The sequence below is a fragment of the Eretmochelys imbricata genome, chromosome 6, assembly GCF_965152235.1.
Source record: "Eretmochelys imbricata isolate rEreImb1 chromosome 6, rEreImb1.hap1, whole genome shotgun sequence".
In the NCBI taxonomy this organism is placed as follows: Eukaryota; Metazoa; Chordata; order Testudines; family Cheloniidae; genus Eretmochelys; species Eretmochelys imbricata.
The window spans coordinates 67,719,589-67,739,940 of record NC_135577.1 but is presented as its reverse complement, the minus strand read 5'-3'; the positions used below and the strand labels follow the sequence as shown (position 1 = coordinate 67,739,940).

Below are 20,352 nucleotides of genomic sequence, written 5' to 3'. Positions count from 1 at the left end.
TTAATTGCTCACTGAGCCACTGTCTGACACTTTCAGGCACATCCTGCCACATTCTGTTAATGAGCTTAGTGGCTGCATTCACCCAGTGGTAGATCTGTTTGCTGCGAATTAGGTGGCTTTTTTTGACCACCTGTGTAATTTTAAAGAGGTTGTGGCTATTAAGGCTACGTCTTTGGATTTATCTATGTTAAACAGCACTTATTGGATTCTTAATATGTAGTTTCCTCTGGCGATTCTTAAGTTTTAGAGAAACAGCACCAAAGACCACAAGAATCCCTGTAGCATAGTCACTGTTCGTCTAAGAGGCTTTTTGGAAGCTGGATTGCTTTTGGTTTGCACAGTAGCTGTCTCTGGTCTGATGGATCATGCTGGAACTCACCCAATAAGTATCTCTGTTCCCAATTAGACCTGGAAATGGAGCTGCTTATGAGTGCACAGAGATGATGGCTCCGGTGGCAGCTGCTACCGTGGAGATGGAAATGATCCATTGTGAAACAAATACATTACATTGTCTAGAAAAAGGGAAGGTTGTTTTTAATTTGTATTTTGAGTAGGCATTGTGAAGTTGTTTAGCCTCAAGTTCATTGTGAATTAAGTTGTGCGTATTTAAGGGTGGAACATACTGCTGTTTTGATAAAAACTGATATTAAAAAAAAAACCCATTTTGTAGGACCTATAAAAATGTGCTTCTCTTAGAAGTAGCAAGTTCACTAATGAACAGACCCAGGAGTGATGTTGACATGGGCGATTGTTCAGATTCTGTGTAAATAAGTGTAAGGACCTTGATACCTATACAGGTTTAGCTAGTAAACAAAATTTACTAGTATTTAGCATTTAGCTAGTAAACAAAAATATCCATGTTAATTTAATCACTATGAAAGGGACACAGTCGAGTTAAAATCAGAAATTTAAGTTACAATCTCTCTCTCTGTGTGCAATGTTTACCTGTATCACCAGTTATATCAAAGTTAATTAAAACTGAAAAAAGACTTAAAATATACAAAAAGAAAAGGAGTACTTGTGGCACCTTAGAGACTAACAAATTTATTTGAGCATAAGCTGTAGCTCACGAAAGCTTATGCTCAAATAAATTTGTTAGTCTCTACTCCTTTTCTTTTTGCGAATACAGACTAATATGACTGAAACCTTAAAATATACAAGTATTTTTATATTTTATTTAGCTTTGACATTGAAACTAGCCTGGTCAAGTTTGCTTCCTGTATCTCACGCACTAGCCAGGTGGTATTGCATTTGAAATTCCAACGGTGAGGAGATTTATATATAAAGTATATTGAAATTTCTATTTTAAACACATGAAAACTTTTATTCATATTAGTTTTAGTAGCAGCTTTGGGGGGTAATAAAGTTGAGGTACTCTCAGAGACTGAGATGTCAGAACAAGAGGCGTTGGAGCAAACTGATAATTAAAAATAGCTACTGCTCTGAAGGATTGGAGGGCAGCAAATATAGTTACCTATATTCAATAGAAGGCTGATCTAGGGAACTACAGACCAGTAAGCCTTACATTTGTACTCAGCAAATTGGTTGAAACAATAATTAAAAACAGAATAATGCAACACCTGAAAGATATGATAGGATCTAACCATCATGGTGTCTGCAAAGGAAAATCATGTCTCTCTGATCTCTTGGAAGTTGTAAAGTAATGGAAAAGGGGGAAGAGGTTGATGTAGGCGTGAGACCTGATCACCTCCCCTTCCCCCTCCCCCCCATATTAAGCCAGCCTTGGGTGAAACTCTGGGAGTTCATCACTAAAATTGGAAAAAAAGGATGTTCTGCTGCTGATAAAGCACCCCCACCTCAGGAATGTCCCTAACGAGAGTTGTAACCACCAAGGTTGTAAAGTAGAGACGCCCAGGCCCTGGGAAATTAGGGAGGAGACAGAAAGAGACTCAACAACTTTTATAAAAAAGGCCTTTGAGAAGATCCTGCATAAGCAGCTACCAAAGAAGCTAAGTAGTTACGGGGTGAGAGGCAAAGTATTGTCACCAATCAAAAACTGTCTAGGAAGGACAAAGCTAAGAGTAGGATTGAATGGTCAACTTTCATCATGGCAAAAAGGCTACTAGCTGGGTGCCTCAAGGTTCTGTACTACGTGCCTTGTTTAATATATCAGCAGTATGGAAAGCACGGTGAGTAGTGAAGTTGCAAAACTGTAGATGACATAAAGTTCTTTTTCAATTGATGGTCCCTGTGCGTATTCCACTGTGGGTAGGCATGTGCCCCATGTGCCTGAGAGTGGAAGATTTTTGCTAAGTGTCTGTTGGGCTCCACCTGCACCCTTCTCCTTGGCCTGCGAACCAAGGATTTAAGGGGTGTTATGGCCCAGCCTCTTCAGTTCATGTGAGGAACTTCAGAGGGACCTAAACAAGATAGTTGAATGGGCAACATGATCACAGATACAATTCCGTGTCCATAAATGCCAAGTAAAACGCATTAGAGGGAAAAATTTGAACTGCTCGTACACCTTATAGCAGAGGTGGGCAAACTGCGGCCCACAGGACCATCCTGCCTGGCCCCTGAGCTCCTGGCCAGGAAGGCTCACCCCCGGCCCCTCCCCTGCAGCCACGCTGCACGCGGCTTGCACCTGCCCACCTCCCAGGCTTTCAAACAAGCCTGTCCTGCCGCTCTGAGTGGCATGGTAAGGGGGTGGGGGGGCAGGAGGTCCCGGGGGCAGTCAGGGGACAGGGGGCGGTTGGATGGGGCAGAGATTCAGGGAGGGGGGCAGTTAGGATACAGGAAGCAGGGGGGAGGTTGGATAGGGGGTGGGTTCCCGTGGGGTCAGAGGGTCCCAGTGTGGGGGGAGGACAGGGAGCAGGGGGAGTTGAAAAACGCGTGGGGTCCTGGGGGGGCAGTTAGGGATGGGGGTCCTGGGAGGAGGTTCAGGGGACAAGAAGTGTGGGGGTGGATGGTCAGGGGTCCTGGGGGGCCTGTCAGGGGTCAGGACGGTCAGGGGACAAGGAGCAGGGGGGCTTAGATAGGGGGTGAGGCGTTCTGAGGGGGGCAGTCAGTGGGCGGGATGGTTGGGGGGGTGGTCCTGGGAGAGGGTAGTCAGGGGACAAGGAGCAGGGGGGTTGGATGGGTGGGGCATTCTGACGGGGGCAGTCAGGGGGCGGGAAGTGGGAGGGGGCGGATAGGGGGCAGGGACCAGGCTGTTTGGGGAGGCACAGCCTTCCCTACCCAGCCCTCCATACCATTTCACAACCCTGATGTGGCCCTTGGGCCAAAAGATTTGCCCACCCCTGCCTTATAGGGTTCTAAATTAACTCAGGAAAGGGACCTGGATATCACTGTAGAAGCTCAATGCTGACCTCTGTTCAGTGTGCAGCTGTGGTCAAAAAGCAAATAAGATGTTAGGATGCATAAGGAATAAGATGGTGAATAATATGGAGACTATTATCATGCCTTTACGTAAATCAGCTGTGCAGCCTGATCTGAAATACTGTGTGCAGTACTGATCCATCTCTAAAGGGTATTGCAGAATGAGAGGGGGTTCAGAGAACAGCAATGAGAATAAGAGGTATGGGAAAATTCTCACATGAAGAGAAATTGAAAAGATTGTTTACCACAGAAAGGAGGTAAATAAAAAGGGGATGTGATAGAAGTATATAAAATAGTGACTGGTATAAGGAGCTTCTGTTCTCTCTGTCTCATAACACAAGAGGATATGGGCACTGAATGAAATAAAAGGTTAAAAATTAAAACCAATAAAAAGGAAATAATTTTTCACACAAGGTGTAATTAAACTGTGGAACTCACTGTCACTGGAAGGTGTTGAGGCCAAGAACTTAACAAGATTCAAAAAGGGACTGGACATTTATATGGATAACAAGAATATACAGAGTTTTCATGAAAACAAATATTTTGGAAGGGATATTAAACTTCATATTTCAGGGCTTAACTATTAGAGATCAGGATGACACCTGATGTCGGGGGCAGATTATCCCACATCTGTCTACTGTGGGGTCCTTACACCTTCCTCTGAAGTGTCTGGTGCTGGCTACTGACAGAGAAAGGATACTGGACTAGATGGATCTCAGTTTCTCTGTTTGTAAAGCCCTTACTTTTCCCACAAAACCTAAATTTGGGGCCTAAATCTACTTATCAGTATCCCTTTGGGTAGGGCTATAGGGGAAAAACTGCAGTTTGACAACCTTTATGGAAAATTCCTGTAGAATTTAACAGGAAGGAAACCATTAGGGTTTTATAGAAATTATTCCACAAACCTGATAGTATTTAACAGAGAATAAGATCTTTTCTGTAGGCTGATTTGAACTACTTTTCAGAATTCTGTAGCTGGGATGTAATTCTCTGTTATATTATCTAGGCGGGTTCAAAAAGCCTTATCACTTTCTATTACATTCTCTATAGGACGCTTTCTTAAGGGTGTGAAAGGACAAATGATATGAGGAAAGGAATTTTCTTTTGTGATTCTCTGCATTTTGCCATATCCTTCAGCTCCAGGCTTTCCCCCACAACCACAGTACAATATACCTTGTAGTGCAAGCAAACAGGCTGGGTAACCAAGTTGGGACTGGAAAACTGGGGCATTAGCAGTTGAAGTCCCAGTCCAACCTGTGCTTTTATAAAGGTTTCTCCCTCATCCTTGTAATGTAGCCTCCCGCTCCCCCTCCGGCCCTGTACATCTGCTGTGTTATACTGACTATCCATCTTCCGGAAGGATTGAGCTGAGCATCGTTCAGAGCTCTCTTAAGATCAACTCATTTATCATGAATGTATTAATTTTGGATGATATGAGGCTTCATTTCCTCCCCACCACCCTGTGCCCAGTAAGCTGGGTGGACCAACTCCCTCTTTCTGTCTCTACATGCTCCATGCATGAGTCACTGAACAGTTTGGCTGCTAAGATGGCCCTGAAATGTGAAGCTAGGAAAGTACTAAAAGAGGAGAGAAAGCAGTGGGATGGTGGTTCGCGCACAAGACTGGGCATCAGGTGTCTTGGGTTCTTTTCCCATGTCTTCTGCTCATTCCCTGTGTGCTCTCACACAAGTCATTTAACTTCTCTGTGCCTCAGTCTCCCCATTTGTAAAGGGGGGTAATAATACGTACCTTGCAGGGGGATGGAAAGTTTAAAAATTAAAAGTGCTCTGAGATCCTAAGATGGGAAGTACTGTAGGAGGGCTGAGTATTAGTTGCAGTAGCAAGTATCAGCACCACAACAAACAAGTGTGTTTTTAGAAGGCAGCTGCCCTCCTTGCTGTTAAAGCCCTGCATTTTCCATGTTAGGTTTAATTTTCAATTTCTCTGTAACTTACAGGTCCCACTTTGTGTTCTTTGTTTAAGATTTAATATGGATTTTGTTGAACTCCCTCCCCCATTCCCTGTTCTAATACATTTGTTTGCTGAATGTATCAGAAGCCAGAGACAGATGTAGCTTGTCAGAATGAAGACATGTGTGTTACTGATGCCCTTGAGTTTGCTTGAAGCTTCACCTTCACTTGCAACATGTCTGTTGACCAGCTGGAGTTTTCAGTCCTATGAGGTTCCAAAAACAATACTAATACCCTTTTGCACCACAGCACAGAAATTGTAATCAAGTCAAGACCATAGGGAGACGTTATTATAGAGGTGCTTGAATGACTCCATAGTTAAGGCTGTGTTGAAGTTTGCGTTTGAATCAGGACTAAAATCCCTCTCTTCCATTCTGAAATGTCTGAATTTAGTCCCCAGATTTAACACACCTTTCATGGACCAACTGAATAAGGAAGAGGAGAGGGAAGGAGGGACCAGAAATTCATACAGGGAATTTCAAGCTGACCCCCTCTCTCATATTTAAGGGATCAGTTTCCCTCTTTTTACAGCTCAAGCATCACAGGAGAGAACCTGCATCATAAGCAGTGAAACCTGGTAGAAGGTGGTCTGGTGGTGGGAGAAGGTTGAGAACTCCATTCTGGAGAAATCCTGACGGAATACCTTGGCCTTTCCTTTGATGAGAAGTTGTCAACTCAGTACTCCAGCTTCCATTCTGAGAGTCATTCTGGGAAAGTTTCCTCTGGACAACCCCCTGCCCCCGCCCCCGAGGTTTGGGGGTTCTGCTTGGCTTGTACTCTGATTCCCACTCAATGAGTGGGATAGTTTTTGCTGTGGCTACTACCCACATTCTGTGGTCTATTGGTTGAAGGTAGGTCATGAAGGTAGCTAAAGTCCCCTCTCTCCAATACATTTGAGAGAGCACTTTGCAAATCCCCTAGCCTCCACTTTGGCTCAGGGAGCCCCACATCTTTTCATGGCTTTGGGTTCCTGACAGATAAGTGTCATTCTCCAGGGGCAAATGGCTCCCCTAGAAAGTAATTACACACCTCTGCACCAAATGATGATAATTCATTATTTGTATTGTGGTGGTGCCTAGGGGTCACAACTTCAGTGTGCTAGGCACTGTGCCAACACATAACAAAAAGACAGTCCCTGCACTGAAGATCTTACAGTCTAAGTATACGACAGGAGATAGAAGGTGGATACAACAACTAGATGAGGGGGTACACAGTGAGATGAAAGAATGGGACACAGCAGTGAAACCAAGACAACAGATACTGATTTGTAAAATATCAGCCCTGGTTCCTGGTTCCTTCCCAAACATATTAGCCTGGGAAGAGGAACCTATCCTGGAAGAGAAGGAGGGAGGCTTGAGAAGGGTGGCTGTGGCAATAAGGGTGCCCCATAATAAGAGGTTACTGTGGGATTATTCTAGTCAAACTCCTATGTAAATGGAGTAGGAGATGGAATTTTTCCCTGCATGTATTTTAACACCCATGCTGTATTTTCCTGACTGCGGTACTTGTTTCACAATCCAGTGATAGCAGGGCCGGCCCACAACATTTTGGCACCTGAGGCGGGGAGCTCAAATGACGCCCCCATACTCTCTTGCTTGGGCCAAAACTTTGAAAGGTCTCAATTCTGCCTTCTTCCTGTTCTACTCCTCTCTTGGTACTGCTCTGCTACCTACCCCAATAAAGGAGAACTAACAACTTAAAATGACTTGTTCAAAAATTTTAAGTAAGGCTTAACTTTCAAATGCCTGAATAGCAAATGTAACTTTCCAGTCTGCATAGTAAACACTGGCATTTTTATCTGTTTGAATAATCAAAGTGGTGCTTTCCATGCCTTCTTGGTAGCAAAGATTTGAACTGGTTAAAAACAGGGAACAAAGGGTAGGAATAAATGGTAAATTTTCAGAATGGAGTGGGGTAACTAGTGGTGTTCCCCAAGGGTCAGTCCTAGGACCAATCCTATTCAACTTATTCATAAATGATCTGGAGAAAGGGGTAAACAGTGAGGTGGCAAAGTTTGCAGACGATACTAAACTGCTCAAGATAGTTAAGACCAAAGCAGACTGTGAAGAACTTCAAAAAGATTTCACAAAACTATGTGGTTGGGCAACAAAATGGCAAATGAAATTTAATGTGGATAAATGTAAAGTAATGCACATTGGAAAAAATAACCCCAGCTATACATAAATATAATGGGGGCTAATTTAGCTACAACTGATCAGGAGAAAGATCTTGGAGTCATTGTGGATAGTTCTCTGAAGATGCCCACGCAGTGTGTAGCGGCAAGCAAAAAAGCAAATGGGATGTTAGGAATCATTAAAAAGGGATAGAGAATAAGATGGAGAATATTTTATTGCCCTTATATAAATTCATGGTACGCCCACATCTTGAATACTGCATACAGATGTGGTCCCCTCATCTCAAAAAAGATATACTGGCATTAGAAAAGGTTCAGAAAAGGGTAACTAAAATGATTAGGGGTTTGGAACGGGTCCCATATGAGGAGAGATGAAAGAGGCTAGGACTTTTCAGCTTGGAAAAAAGGAGATGGGGGGGGGCATATGATAGAGGTATATAAAATCACGAGTGCTATGGAGAAAGTGAATAAATAAAAGTTATTTACTTGTTCCCATAATATAAGAACTAGGGGCCACCAAATGAAATTAATGGGCAGCAGGTTTAAAACAAAGAAAAGGAAGTTCTTCTTCACTCAGCGCACAGTCAACCTGTGGAACTCCTTGCCTGAGGAGGTTGTGAAGGCTAGGACTATAACAGGGTTTAAAATAGAACTGGATAAATTCATGGAGGTTAAGTTACCAGGATGGGTAAGGAATGATGTCCCTGGCCTCTGTTTGTCAGAGGGTGGAGATGGCTGGATGGACCTTTGGTCTGACCTAGTATGGCCATTCTTATGTTCTTATGTTCCTGAAGGTCCACAGTCTTGGCCAGCTCGTGCTCTATTGAGATGGTTGGAAGGCTGACCAGCCTCTCCTGTGTCATTGTGGAGCATAGATGTGTTTTTATTAACTTCAGCTTGGAGAAGCTGTGTTCTCCACTGGCAACTGTTACAGGAAGTGTTAGAAGAATGCGCAGAGCAACAATAGCATTTGGAAAGAGGGTGGTCATCTTATTTGTTCACATATATTCCAGAACAGCCTTTGGAGTTGATCCTACTGAAATGTATCTTGAAAGGGCTTTCAGTTCATCACCTAAATCACTTGCATCAATATCGCCCATGTCATCATGTGTCAACACTGTCTCCAGTGCCCTGCATTACTGGTGTAGGTCTTCTTCAGGTATAGTGAGGAGTTTTTGGAATATCCTACAACATCCCAAATATACTGCTGTGTTCCTTGAGCTGCATGAAACGTTCTTCAACTGACTGTATTGCACAATCTAGCACCTGGTTAAAGAATTCAACTTTAAATTGTTGTTTGGAGTCTCTTATGGGATTATCCCGTGCCTCATAATCAAAATGTCGTCTTCTTCGGTGACTCTTGTATTCTTGAATGGGTGGGAAAATTGCTTCAGTGTGAAGTTCCTCTGCCAACTTCTGTGCACTCTTCAGAACGTTTTGAAATCCCTCATCTGACTGGTAAGACTGTAGGCATGACTTTGCTTTGTCCAGTTGTTCCATTGCTCCAGATATATCAAGGTCAACACCTTGGAGTCTCTTGTTTAGAACATTTATTTCAAACAGTATGTCATGCCACAACACTAAGCCACACAGAAATTGGAAGTTATGTATGTTTCTGGTGATTCCATTTCCCTCTGCCATTGTTCTCCCAAGAAAAGTTCCTGTCACAGCATTATCCTCCATAATGGCAACTATGGCATCATCTGTCTTCCCAATTTGGTGTTTGATAGGCTTTATTGCCTCCACTCGACTTTCCCATCATGTGGCACTCAGTGGTTTCAGTGTCAGAGAGGATGTTCCCAGATGTTGCTTTAAAATTTGCCATCGATGAGTTGATGCAGAGAAAATTACATAGATGCTTTGAATTACATTAAAAAATTCATCAGCCTCACTGGAAGCTGATGCTGCATCCCCGACCACCAAGTTCAAAGAATGAGAACTGCATGGGACAAAAAAAAAGCTCGAGGGTTTAACTCTTGGATCCATGTCTGCACTCCTCTGTTCTTTCCTCTCATGTTGGCACCATTATTGTAGCCCTGACCTCTCATGTCAGCTATCGCAATTCCCGTATCTTCCAGCTTTTTAAGAAGCATATTTGTCATACCAGCTCCTGTAGTATCATCAATGTCAATACATTCTAGAAAATGCTCTCTGGCAGTCACCATTGCAGGGACATTTTCACTAGGTTCTGCTGTTGTTACAAAACACATTAAAGTCATTTGTTCCGTATGGCTGATGTCAGGTGTGCAGTCCGGAATAACAGAGTAATATCTTGCTGACTTCAGATCTGCCACAACCTTCTGTTTGACTTTTGTTGCCAGTAACTGTATGATCTCATTTTGAATTGTTTTTCCAAGGTAGTGGTGGGCGTACATTTCTTGGGTGGTGACTCTTCTTAGATGCTCCTAGAGTACAGCATCAAACTCAGCCATCAGCTCCACAATTTTAAGGAAGTTTCCATTGTTTGGCACATACAGCTGATCTTAAGTGCCACGCAGTGCTAGGTTTTGGGTAGCAAGCATTCTCACAATGGCAATGAGCCTTTTCAGAACATTTTGCCAGTAAAGAGACTGTGATGCAATCTTCTCTTGATGCTGATCATCTACGGTGGCCTTTAACCTTAGTCTCATCTCAAGCTCTTTCCACCTATGGAGTGCTCTCCAGTGATTTGTTGCCTTCTCATGGCATGCCAGATTTCTAGACAGATTTTTCCAGCCCTTTGTTCTTGTAGCACCCATTGTGGCTGGAACGTTAGACTGGAAGAGTTTGCAACAAAAACAGTATGCAGCATTCTGGGTTTTTGAGTACATAAGCCATGGCCTCTCCACTTTGTCACCATTGGGGATTTCACGCCGGTAATGTGTTGGATGGAAACGTCTATTTTCATTGTCTTTGGAGAACAGGAAGTTTTTCACTTGCTGTGGCCCATGCAGTACAAGGAAGTCCCTCAGGATACTGCTCAAGTGGGTCCACAGTCCTGGATCATCTAGACTTAAGGAACTAAACTCAGCAGCAGCTGTTTCTTGCGCCTCCACCACACTCTTGTCTGATCTACACTTTTCTTCAGGAATGTGCATGGTTACATCCATTTGAGATGGAGATATGGATGCTGCAGTAGATGCTGCACTCTGACTAACTGGAAGATCAGGCATCTCCTCACCACTCACATCCTCACTGTGGCCAGAAGGCTCACTGTGAACATTTGTGTCTATGTAGCTCGGGAGAGCTCCTTCCTGCTTAGATAGAAAAGCTTCCTTTGCTTTTTCTTTCTTTCTTCTGAATGCTGCCCCAGAGGAATGTTTTCTTCTTTCATTCATGACTGCTGTTCTGTGTCAGCTATAGTGGCTCTCAACACTCAGTTGAAGGGGACACATAAGCAGGCTGGTAGCAGGGCCTGAGTGAGGGAAGATATCAGCGTCTTAAGGTCCTAACTGGCTCCTACTACTTCAGTTGACTGCCTGTTCTCTTCAAGTGGGTTCAGGGAAGCAGCAGGAAACAGGAAGCTCCCTGAGAAGCTGGTGTTAATCAGTCCAGGCTCCTGGGGGTGCTAGAGAGGTACATAAGAGGCTCCTCGTCCTCTCTCTCCCTGCAGCTCCTGCTGCTTTCTGTTATTCCCTCTCACCTTTTCTCCTGCCTGCCTGTTACGTCTCTTGTGCCCTCCTTCCTCCAGCACAGCACTCCACCATCTCTGTGCATCTAGAGCAGAGAGAATACATATGCACCAGACACAATTTTCTACACTCTGGGTCCTAGTGGCGCCCCCACACAGTCTGGCACCTGAGTCGGCCGCCTCAGTTCGCCTCATGGTAAGGCCAGCCGTGAGTGATAGCCATCCAAAACTAGCGTACTGTCGGCTCTTTCTTCTGTGTGCCATGTTGCATCAAGCTTCCTCATTAATCCCTGTGTTTTTTTTTAATGGGGGCACATGCTCTAGGCCAGTGATTTCCAAACTTGTTCTGCCGCTTGTGCAGGGAAAGCCCCTGGCGGGCTGGGCTGGTTTGTTTACCTGCCGCGTCCACAGGTTCGGCCGATCGCGGCTCCCAGTGGCCGTGGTTTGCTGCTCCAGGCCCATGGGAGCTGCTGGAAGCGGCGGCCAGTACGTCCCTTGGCCCGTGCCGCTTCTAGCAGCTCCCATGGGCTTGGAGCAGCGAACCGCGGCCACTGGGAGCCGCAGTCGGCCGAACCTGCAGACGCGGCAGGTAAACAAACCAGCCCGGCCCACCAGGGGCTTTCCCTGCACAAGCAGCGGAACAAGTTTGGGAACCACTGCTCTAGGCAGTGGGAGAACTAGAGTTAGGTTCCACCTCACAAGGGCCGGATTCTGCAATCCTTATATACACTGAGTAATATTTACTCATGTAAGTAGTCCCATTGAAGTCCATGCAAGGGTTGTAGACTCTGGGCCTAAATAAGAAAAGTGGGAATCAATATTTGGTTGCACATCCCCTAATTATTTTTATTAATTCTTAGCAGTCTCCCACTGTATGATCTCTCTTCTCCCCCTTTCCTACCCCTGAAAAGTCTGGTTCTTGGCCCCTGATGTAAAATGATCCTGTACACAATTGAGTGTCATGAACGGTGCCAAATATATATATCCTGTTTTTTGGGAGAAGACCTTAATATTTTTATCTACCTGCTCTAAAAAGCTATGTGGCTTTTCTTCCCATTTGGTGTATGGGGAGTTCATGTAAAAGAGAATGGTTTTTGTTTTTATTCCCCTACAAGATAATATGTCCAGCCTTCCTTTGTTGCAACCCAACAGAGCAAATTGAAAAGGTCCCAGAGCTTCAGCAAGCTAGAAATGAATCCCCTGTTTAGAGGTTAACTAAAGTACTTCTCCCTCTTCTTTAAAATGGGAATAGGGTTAAGAGCCAGGCAACCTGCTACCTATCCTCTTGCTCCCTCCGCTGTGCAGTTGTGCACAGGCAATAGACATAATCTCTTTGTTTTGTTTCTCAGAAGTTGATCTGCCTTTGAAGAAGGATGGGTTCACATCAGAGGGAACCACACTGGAAGCCTTGCTGCGTGGGGAAGGAATTGAGAAAAAAGTGGATACTAAAGAGGAAGACACTATACAGGAAATCCAGGTAAAAAGAGCATTTATGTTGGCTGCACCATATGTCTCCAGACTGGGACAGCAGGGCTGCCTTTAAGATTTTACCTTTCATTCTCCAAACCCAAATCATTTGTATGTTTGCAGTTTGTGCCTTTGTGTCAGAATGCTGTATTAATGCATAGTGATATCATACCCGTGTGCCACGGAATGTCATGAAACCCTGACACTATGTTGTGACGCTCAAAATAAATTCAGAATTTTGTATAACTATCCAAAACTATAACTAAAAGTGTCACAAGAATTGGGACTGCCTGACAAGTTCTTGATGGCTTGCAACCCAAACACGGCAGCATTGCACACGTGAGATTATCAGCTACGCGACTGACTAGTGGAGAGAGATGAGTCCAAACCATAAACTGGATCTCAACAGCCTCGAGCTTTGGGAGAGTTCAGATTTTGATCTTAAATTGGGCCCATAGCTACTGATTTAAAAAAAAAAAAAAGTGGCGCTGGCCAGTCTGTTTTCTTTGTCCAAACAGAATGTCTGAAAGCAAATAGCATAAATGTGTTTTTAATTTCTTTCATCTTTAATAATCCCAGTTATTATTAGTAACACAGGCAGGGAAAACTTTATTTATATCTTTCCATTACCCCTTTAAATATTAAATAATAAGGATTGCCTTCTGATCATTTACCAATATTAAAAGTAAAAACTAGTTGCTGGTCTCTGGTATAGCTAGGATCCTGCTAATCTAAGGGACTACCAGAAGAGTTATATGCAATGTTCATAATGAAATCTTTGACTCTGGCCAGTTTTGTTGAGGTTTGCAAACCTTTCAGGGAAGTAGAGGCAAATTTTGAATGAGCTGAAAGCTGCGTTCAGAATGAACTTACACCGATCTATGGTTTCTAGTGTGAATCACGTGAAACTGGCAAAACTTGGTGATTTTGGCTGAGATGCAAGTGTTGGGGTTCGTTCCTGAAACTTGAAGCAAAACTCAAGTATGTGGCCCAACAGAGATCAAAACTGAAAATCACGAGCATCAAATCTGCATAGCTCTGGAACCCAATCCTGCAGCACTTACGCTTGCGAGCAGCCTCACTGAAATTTCACCTATGTAAGGGCTGCAGGATTAGAGCTACTAGTGACACATGTAAGGAAACACTGTACATATATATGTCTACATTTGCAAAAGTGACTTGTGATTTTGTAAGCCTCAGTTTTATAGTGCCCAGCTTGGGACACAATAAAGGAACCTGATTTTTCAAAAGACAGATGGCCTGCACCTTGGTGCACCCAAAATGTAGGTAATGATTTTTAATCTGTTTCACATCCCTTTAAATGAGAACCTTCTTTTCTGTGGGATGGAAAATTGCCAAAGGAGAAGCATTCCATGTTCACAATGAGGTCTATGTGAAAAGCCTCCTTCATCTCCCCTTTTTTGATTTTAATAAACTCAAAGCCCTAAAGACTCTATTACAGCCGCTTCCAAGGTCACCAGAAGTCATGGTGCAGCATCTTTATGAGTGCCTTTGGATGCTGCTGTGCAATCTGAGCTCCCAAGTTATCCCTGGCATCAGCCTGAGGAAAGAGACTTCAGAGACAGCGGAATTGACAGCAGTCTTGGCATCACTGCATTACAAAGTGGGGAGGGAAGAAGTGTCTGTACAAGGAGCCTTCAGCTGTACTCTCTGAGCTGTGACCTGTCTTATGGATGCCGGTTTCATCACGGAGCTGATGAGAGGCTTTCCTTGCTGCTGTTTCCTATGCATGTGCAGCTTTGTTGGATTCAGTCTGCGCAACAATTACTTTAACCATAGCTCACTTTCAGCAGGTGGTAGGGATGGTTGGACACTTGGACAAGATCATCATTAGTTCTTTGTGCCCATGTAGAGGTGTAAGGGAGGTTGCGCGTGTGTATGTGCAAGTCTCCCTCTTACTCCTCTACATAGGCTACACATTCTGCTAGTCTCAGCTTGGGAAGGTCCAGGAGGAAGCAGTCTCTGTGGGGCTGCTACTCCTCCTCCCATGCAGGTCGGGGAGCATGAATAGAGTCATAATTGCCTCCTTGGTCCCAGCTAGGAACTGCCCTTTACTATGGGCTGAGAGTAAACTTTCACTCTAGCCCTTAATGTGGATTGGGAGAAAAGCAGGGACTCATTGCTTACCTGCATTAAAATATGGTGAATTGGAAGAGTGTTTTGGAAGGACAGAGAAGGAAAATAATAGATATTTTGCTAAAAAAAGAATAAAGATTGCCCCTTCTTAAATAGGTGCAGTCACTAGGGGCCAGATGTTCATCTACTATTTACATGAATTGAGATTTGGCCGCATGTGAGATCACTGTTGAACCAATGCCTCAAGTGGGGTGAAAACGGCATCATCTTTTGGAATAGGTTTAAACCAAAGTCTTTGATCAGTCATTAAAAGTTGACCTGGCATTTTCCACAAGAATTAGAGGTATTACCTGGCATCCTGGCCATGTTCACATGTGGTTAATTGGTCTGCCTACTTTGAATTTGCCCTGTAATTTCAACTGGAGAAAGTATTCTACACTATCCCTCCTTAATACTGTTGTGTAGTGTTGCTGATGCAGAATGGAGTTGCTGGAGTTGAAAGGCACTGTGAAAATGGAAGATGTTATAAGTAGTTTTCAAAATTTTTTACATAGCATTTATCTCTTCAGGAACAAAAATTCTTCAGGCATCCTCTGGACTTTAAAAGTATGAAGTCGCCCCTACCAATATATGTAACTGTGTGAATTTTGAAATAATAATTATATGTGGTGATGGGCAGTGACTTAATGTTTCATCCTTCCAGGAACTAAAATTATGGGAGAAGACCAGGACTCACAATAGTTTGATCCCATAAATGGCCCCCTGAGGCGTTAAAAAAGAGAGAAACATAAATCCCAAACCCTACAGATATTAGACTTCCCACCAAACTCTACAGGTTATTTAAACTTTTTTAAGGGACACCATGACAGATATAGCAATTTCTTGCCTTTCCTCGGGAGACGTTATTAAATTAAGTTTTAAATATCTTTGGTGTCCATTATATTAAATGCAAAGTTTGTGTATTATTATGAGGCCTGGGAGTTCAAAGGACTATACTGAAAATGTGCAAGCAAAAAATGGACTTTTGGGACAGTAAGTAAAGAAACAGCTGAACTGCTCTGCCTGGGTTCTGGTTCTGAATCTGAGACAATTATGAACTTGTAACCATGGGGAAAACCCAGTTGTGGATTTTGAAGGACTGACACCTAGCAGAGTCCTTGTTAGAGTTGTGGGGTGATCTCTGGTAAGATTTTTAGCATGCGTGCAGGTTCTTTTGTTGTTTTTAATATGTTCCTCTGTAATGCTTTCACTTTAAGAATAAATGTGCTTGCTTAGAAAGAGCTGTGTGGTAACATAACTGTGGGCAACACAGGCATGAGTGAGATGCAGGTGAGAGGTGATGGCTGGGAGCCGGGACCCTAGAAGTGGGTGCCCTTGGTGGACCATGGAGGGGGAATAGAGGTGCAATTGCCCTGAAACTGTGACAAATGTCCAATATCTTGGCTCAAAAATGTAAACGGATAAGATTATAATAATGTGGTGCAGGTGTTCCTCCAGATTCTAAATCCCTTGTCAGTGAAATCTCTCTGTGTATTCTCTCCCAGCACCCTGAGCAGTCAATGCCGAAGGTACACAGGGCTCAAAACTAATGTGTTTTGCTCCTATTCTCCCTCTGCTGGCTCTGTAGCAGCTTTTAACTAATTAATGATCCAGGAGACTGGATAGGTCAGAATTTGGTAACCGATTACAAAACCTTTTGATCACCTCTAACTCAGTGGTTTGAATCCGTTTCATGGCGAAATGATGTTGCCATCTCAAGACTTAGTGGTGGCCTGTCTGCGTGGTTTCAGACCAGCTCCTAAAGAATAAGCACTCATATCATGACTGACACTGGGTGGCCCCTTTTTGCTCTCTTAGCAGAGATGCTAAGGACTGAGTGGGTTATGAAGATTGAATAATCCTTTCACCTCAACAGGAGTTTGCTCCGTCTCAGTATTGTGGGGGAAGCTTGCACTGTCACTGCTTGCTATATCTGCTTTGTGGATGCTTCCAGAGCTACCAAATGGGACACCTTTCCCCAAGCATGGAATTCACAAAAACAGGAAAAATTAACAAATCCCAGGCACAATTCTGTGAGGTTGATGAGCAATTGCTACTCCCATTGACTTCAGTGGGAATGACATTTGCTCAGCACTTTGCAGGATCAGGACCCCTTATTTCCAGAGCTGTATAGCTACTTAAGGTACTGGTACCCCAAAAGGATATTAATTCAAGGGCCATTAGAAATGCAGAAAATGAATGTTTCACTAAATGGGAAAAATTGTAGACTACTAGGAAAAGAAATGTTGATTTACATCTTCTAAGAGTTAATTTCAGAAGAGAATCTCCACGACCCCCTCACCCCCTAGACTGTGTCTTGCTAGTGTCTGGGATGTCAGCCTTAAGACTGGTATTTCTCAGGAACCATTTCCCTGTGGAAATGAGGGTGGGTGAGGGAGGAACTCTCTAACTTTTGAGGGTGTTGACTGGAAGGAATTGGGGATGCTTGGATCTGATTCTGGCATTAGAGAATTAGTACACTTGTAATTTTAATCACCTATTTAGACCTCTTGTTTGCATGTTATATCCATTTTTGTCTCTCTTTACCTCTGAAATCTCTTTGGGACAGGGACTGTCTCTCTCTTTGTGTTTGAAGAGCACATTTTGGGCATTACCACAATCTCAATTGTAAATAATAGTTGACCATGTGTGTCTTCTAGCAAACAATCGTCTTTTCTTCTAAAAATGATTATTGTTCCCTATAGAGAGTTTTGGAAAATGATGAAAATGCTGATGAAGTGAATGAGGAAGAGGAATTAGAAGAAGATATTCCAAAACGAAAGAACAGGCCCAGAGGACGGGTAGGTTGGGAATCTATGAGAGAGGAAAGAAGGGAAGCAAACCCCTATTCTCACATTCTCAGTTGGTTTCTGACACACACACATACACACCCATAGATATGCTGAAGTGATATCCATGTGGTAAATTGTGGAATGACAGTCAGTGATTTTTATGTTTTCTCATGTTTTCAGTTTATTTCTGCCTATTACTAAGAAATAACACTGTTGGGAGACTTAGAAGATGGAGCAAATTTATTATAGGGATGAATTTTTATTTTTAAAATAAAATCTAATAATGATGATTATTATTATCCTGTTATTACAATCCGCTGACCTTGAAATACCATTCCTTACTAAAAGATAAATGCAAAAAATATTTGCAGTCTCATAAGCCAAAACAAAGTCATCTTTGATTTTCTGTTTTTTGTTTAACAATTTAAATACATTTCTCTATGTTCTTCAAAGATAAAGTCAGCAGTGAAAGTTTGTAGTAGCACTCTAAGGGTAAAATTCCGGCACAATAGAAATCAATGGCAAAACTCCCCTTGATTTAAATGGGGCAGGATTTCACTCTCAGGAGACAACATCCCTATAGTTTCCTATCATGTCCTCTCACAGATCTAGCAGTAAGTCAGCTAAGTAACAAGGTCACAATTTTAAAACATGGAGTCAAAATTTTCAAATGTAGATCCCTAAAGATAGCCCCCTAAATGAAAGTAAACATGATTCTCAGAGGTGCTGGGCACTTGCATCTGTCATTGAGTGCAGTGGGAGCTGCAAGGGCACATAATCTCTGAACATGCCTTTTGGTGTGCTTGGTGGATGTTTTGAGATAAAAAACAGATAAAAATAAAATTAAAAAAATAAGAAGAGCTGTTTGAAACCTCACTCATAACGTGTTTGTGCAAACCCTCTGTTGTTCCATTATTTCAGCTTCCTGCTATTGTTCACTTTTGTGCTAAGACTCTTTGAATAAAGATCAAAATACTTTTTTTTAATTGGAAAAGTGTATTTTTCACTCCCCATTATCAAAATTGGCTGAACAGTTTGACTGAATCTTTCTTTAATATTTTTTAAAATTTAGCCTTAAACAGAGCCAGAAAAGGGTGAGTTTCAGAAAACTATATGATTTAGTAATCAAAAATGGGTTAGAATGGATACACTCATACAACCTTAACTATAGCTATCACTAATACTTCAGCTACGTGGGCCTTTCCTAATAAACTTCCTCTCATGGAATTTGGGCATTCCTGTCATTGGAAATGAAGGATCAAATGGATAGTGAAAAAGATATTTAGGTTGGGAAAGGAGAATTATATTTCCTGGCATTCATTTCCATGCATCCCCAACCCATACAAACAATGCTCTGATGTTGTTATTGTTACATGCACTGCTGTACTCCCCTCTCCAGGAAGCTCTGTGAAAACAATATTAATTGTTTAGCTTTACCATTATAAATAAAATAATCTCTGGGGGTTGGGAGCATTTAATTATTCTTCTCATCCATCTGGAAGCATACATGTATATCTTGCTTTCTGTTCTAGAGCCCCTTATTAAGCGCGGGCACAGTGCAACCAGCCACAATAGAATCTCTTTCCCTTGCCATGCTAGTGAGTCCTGCTCTGCTGGTGACCTTGACTTCTCACAGTGATGAGGATGCAGAGGGGAGAAAGAGCTCCAAATGCCATAAACTTTTAATTGAGTGAAGTCAGTATGTTGAACCAAAACAGAATTATACTTTAAGATGTAGGGCCAGCTCCTCAGCTGGTGTAAACTGGAAGTCTGCTTTTGAAATGCCCTGCTCCTCACGAAGTGTGCAACCTGAAGTAGGAATTAGGACAAAGGGGTCAAAATTGAGGAGACTTGAAAGCTGAACCCGAGAAAGGACTGCACTTCCTTGCCTAGAAAGGAGGGATGGGGTATTGTTAAAGGCTGGTAGACTACAGGGGTGGACATGCTGAAGGGAACTAGATTCTGCAAAGTTTGGCCCATAAACCTCTTGCTATTTGGAGAACAAATGAGGACTGAAGGCATTGACACAGGATTAATGCAGCAGAATTATTGCTCTGAACATTCCAAATTCTATGTGTCCCTTTCTTTTCCTACAGCATGATTTTATTTTTAATTCTGGACCCTACATCTGTCCCTCTGGCTACTCTCTCTGTTTGGCTCCATTAAGCTGCTTCAAATCAGCTCTGTTGAGGCTTCCAGGCTTCATACATCAAGTATCCTAGTCCCTGCTGCATGCCAGCAGGAGAATGAAGGCAGCTGTGGATGACTGAATCCAACAGACTGAAGCCCTGACAGCATGAACGTGGCATTCAGTTTTGTGCCCCTGGGGTGACTGCCTGGTTTTCTGGCCCCCTAAGGCTAGCTCTGAAATAATGGATGTGCTAGTAAAGAGACTGAAGGCCAAGGAGATGGATTCACACAGAGGTTTTTAAAATCTTTGTTGGATGGAGCTGGGCCATGAAGTTTGTTTAAAAAATATAAAAGCAATGCAGCTGCACATGTCCAATACAAGTGCTCTTCAAGTACATACGTGGGGGTGTGGGGGGACATTTTCAAAAATGCCAAAGGAGTTTAGGAGCCATGTCCTATTGAAAGACACTGACTCAATCTGAAAATCTCCCCATGTTTGATTTATGAAAAAGAGTATATGTGGTCATGTCATGAATGCTTTGCACTTGTATTTCTGTAAAGGACAGTTAGAAGGGAAACAGCTGGCTGTAAAATGCTAAGCAATGGATCTTAAATTGCCATTCTACTCTGAAAAGTGATTATATTAAAATGACACCACCTTACTCCACAGATCTGCTCCCTGTGTGTCTACAGAGTCATACTGCTAACTAGTGCCAAAAAGAAGTCTTTACTGCTCTTTTATTCCTCTTTGCCCTGCAGAACCAGTGCCCCTAG

General features: G+C 42.9%; 1 protein-coding gene across 7 annotated transcripts in view; it reads left to right on the top strand.

The window, feature by feature from the left end:
• The window catches only part of DPF3 (double PHD fingers 3), a 221,991-nt gene that overhangs the window by 115,808 nt on the left and 85,831 nt on the right, over positions 1-20,352 (top strand). For all 7 annotated transcript variants that reach the window (XR_013346358.1, XR_013346361.1, XR_013346360.1 and 4 more), the window contains 2 exons: positions 12,403-12,530; positions 17,362-17,457. Coding sequence is in view for 3 of the 7 variants with exons in the window: in XM_077818754.1 (XP_077674880.1) it covers positions 12,403-12,530; positions 17,362-17,457 (224 nt within the window). In the remaining 4 variants the exon portion in view is untranslated. The remainder of the gene's footprint in view (positions 1-12,402; positions 12,531-17,361; positions 17,458-20,352) is intronic.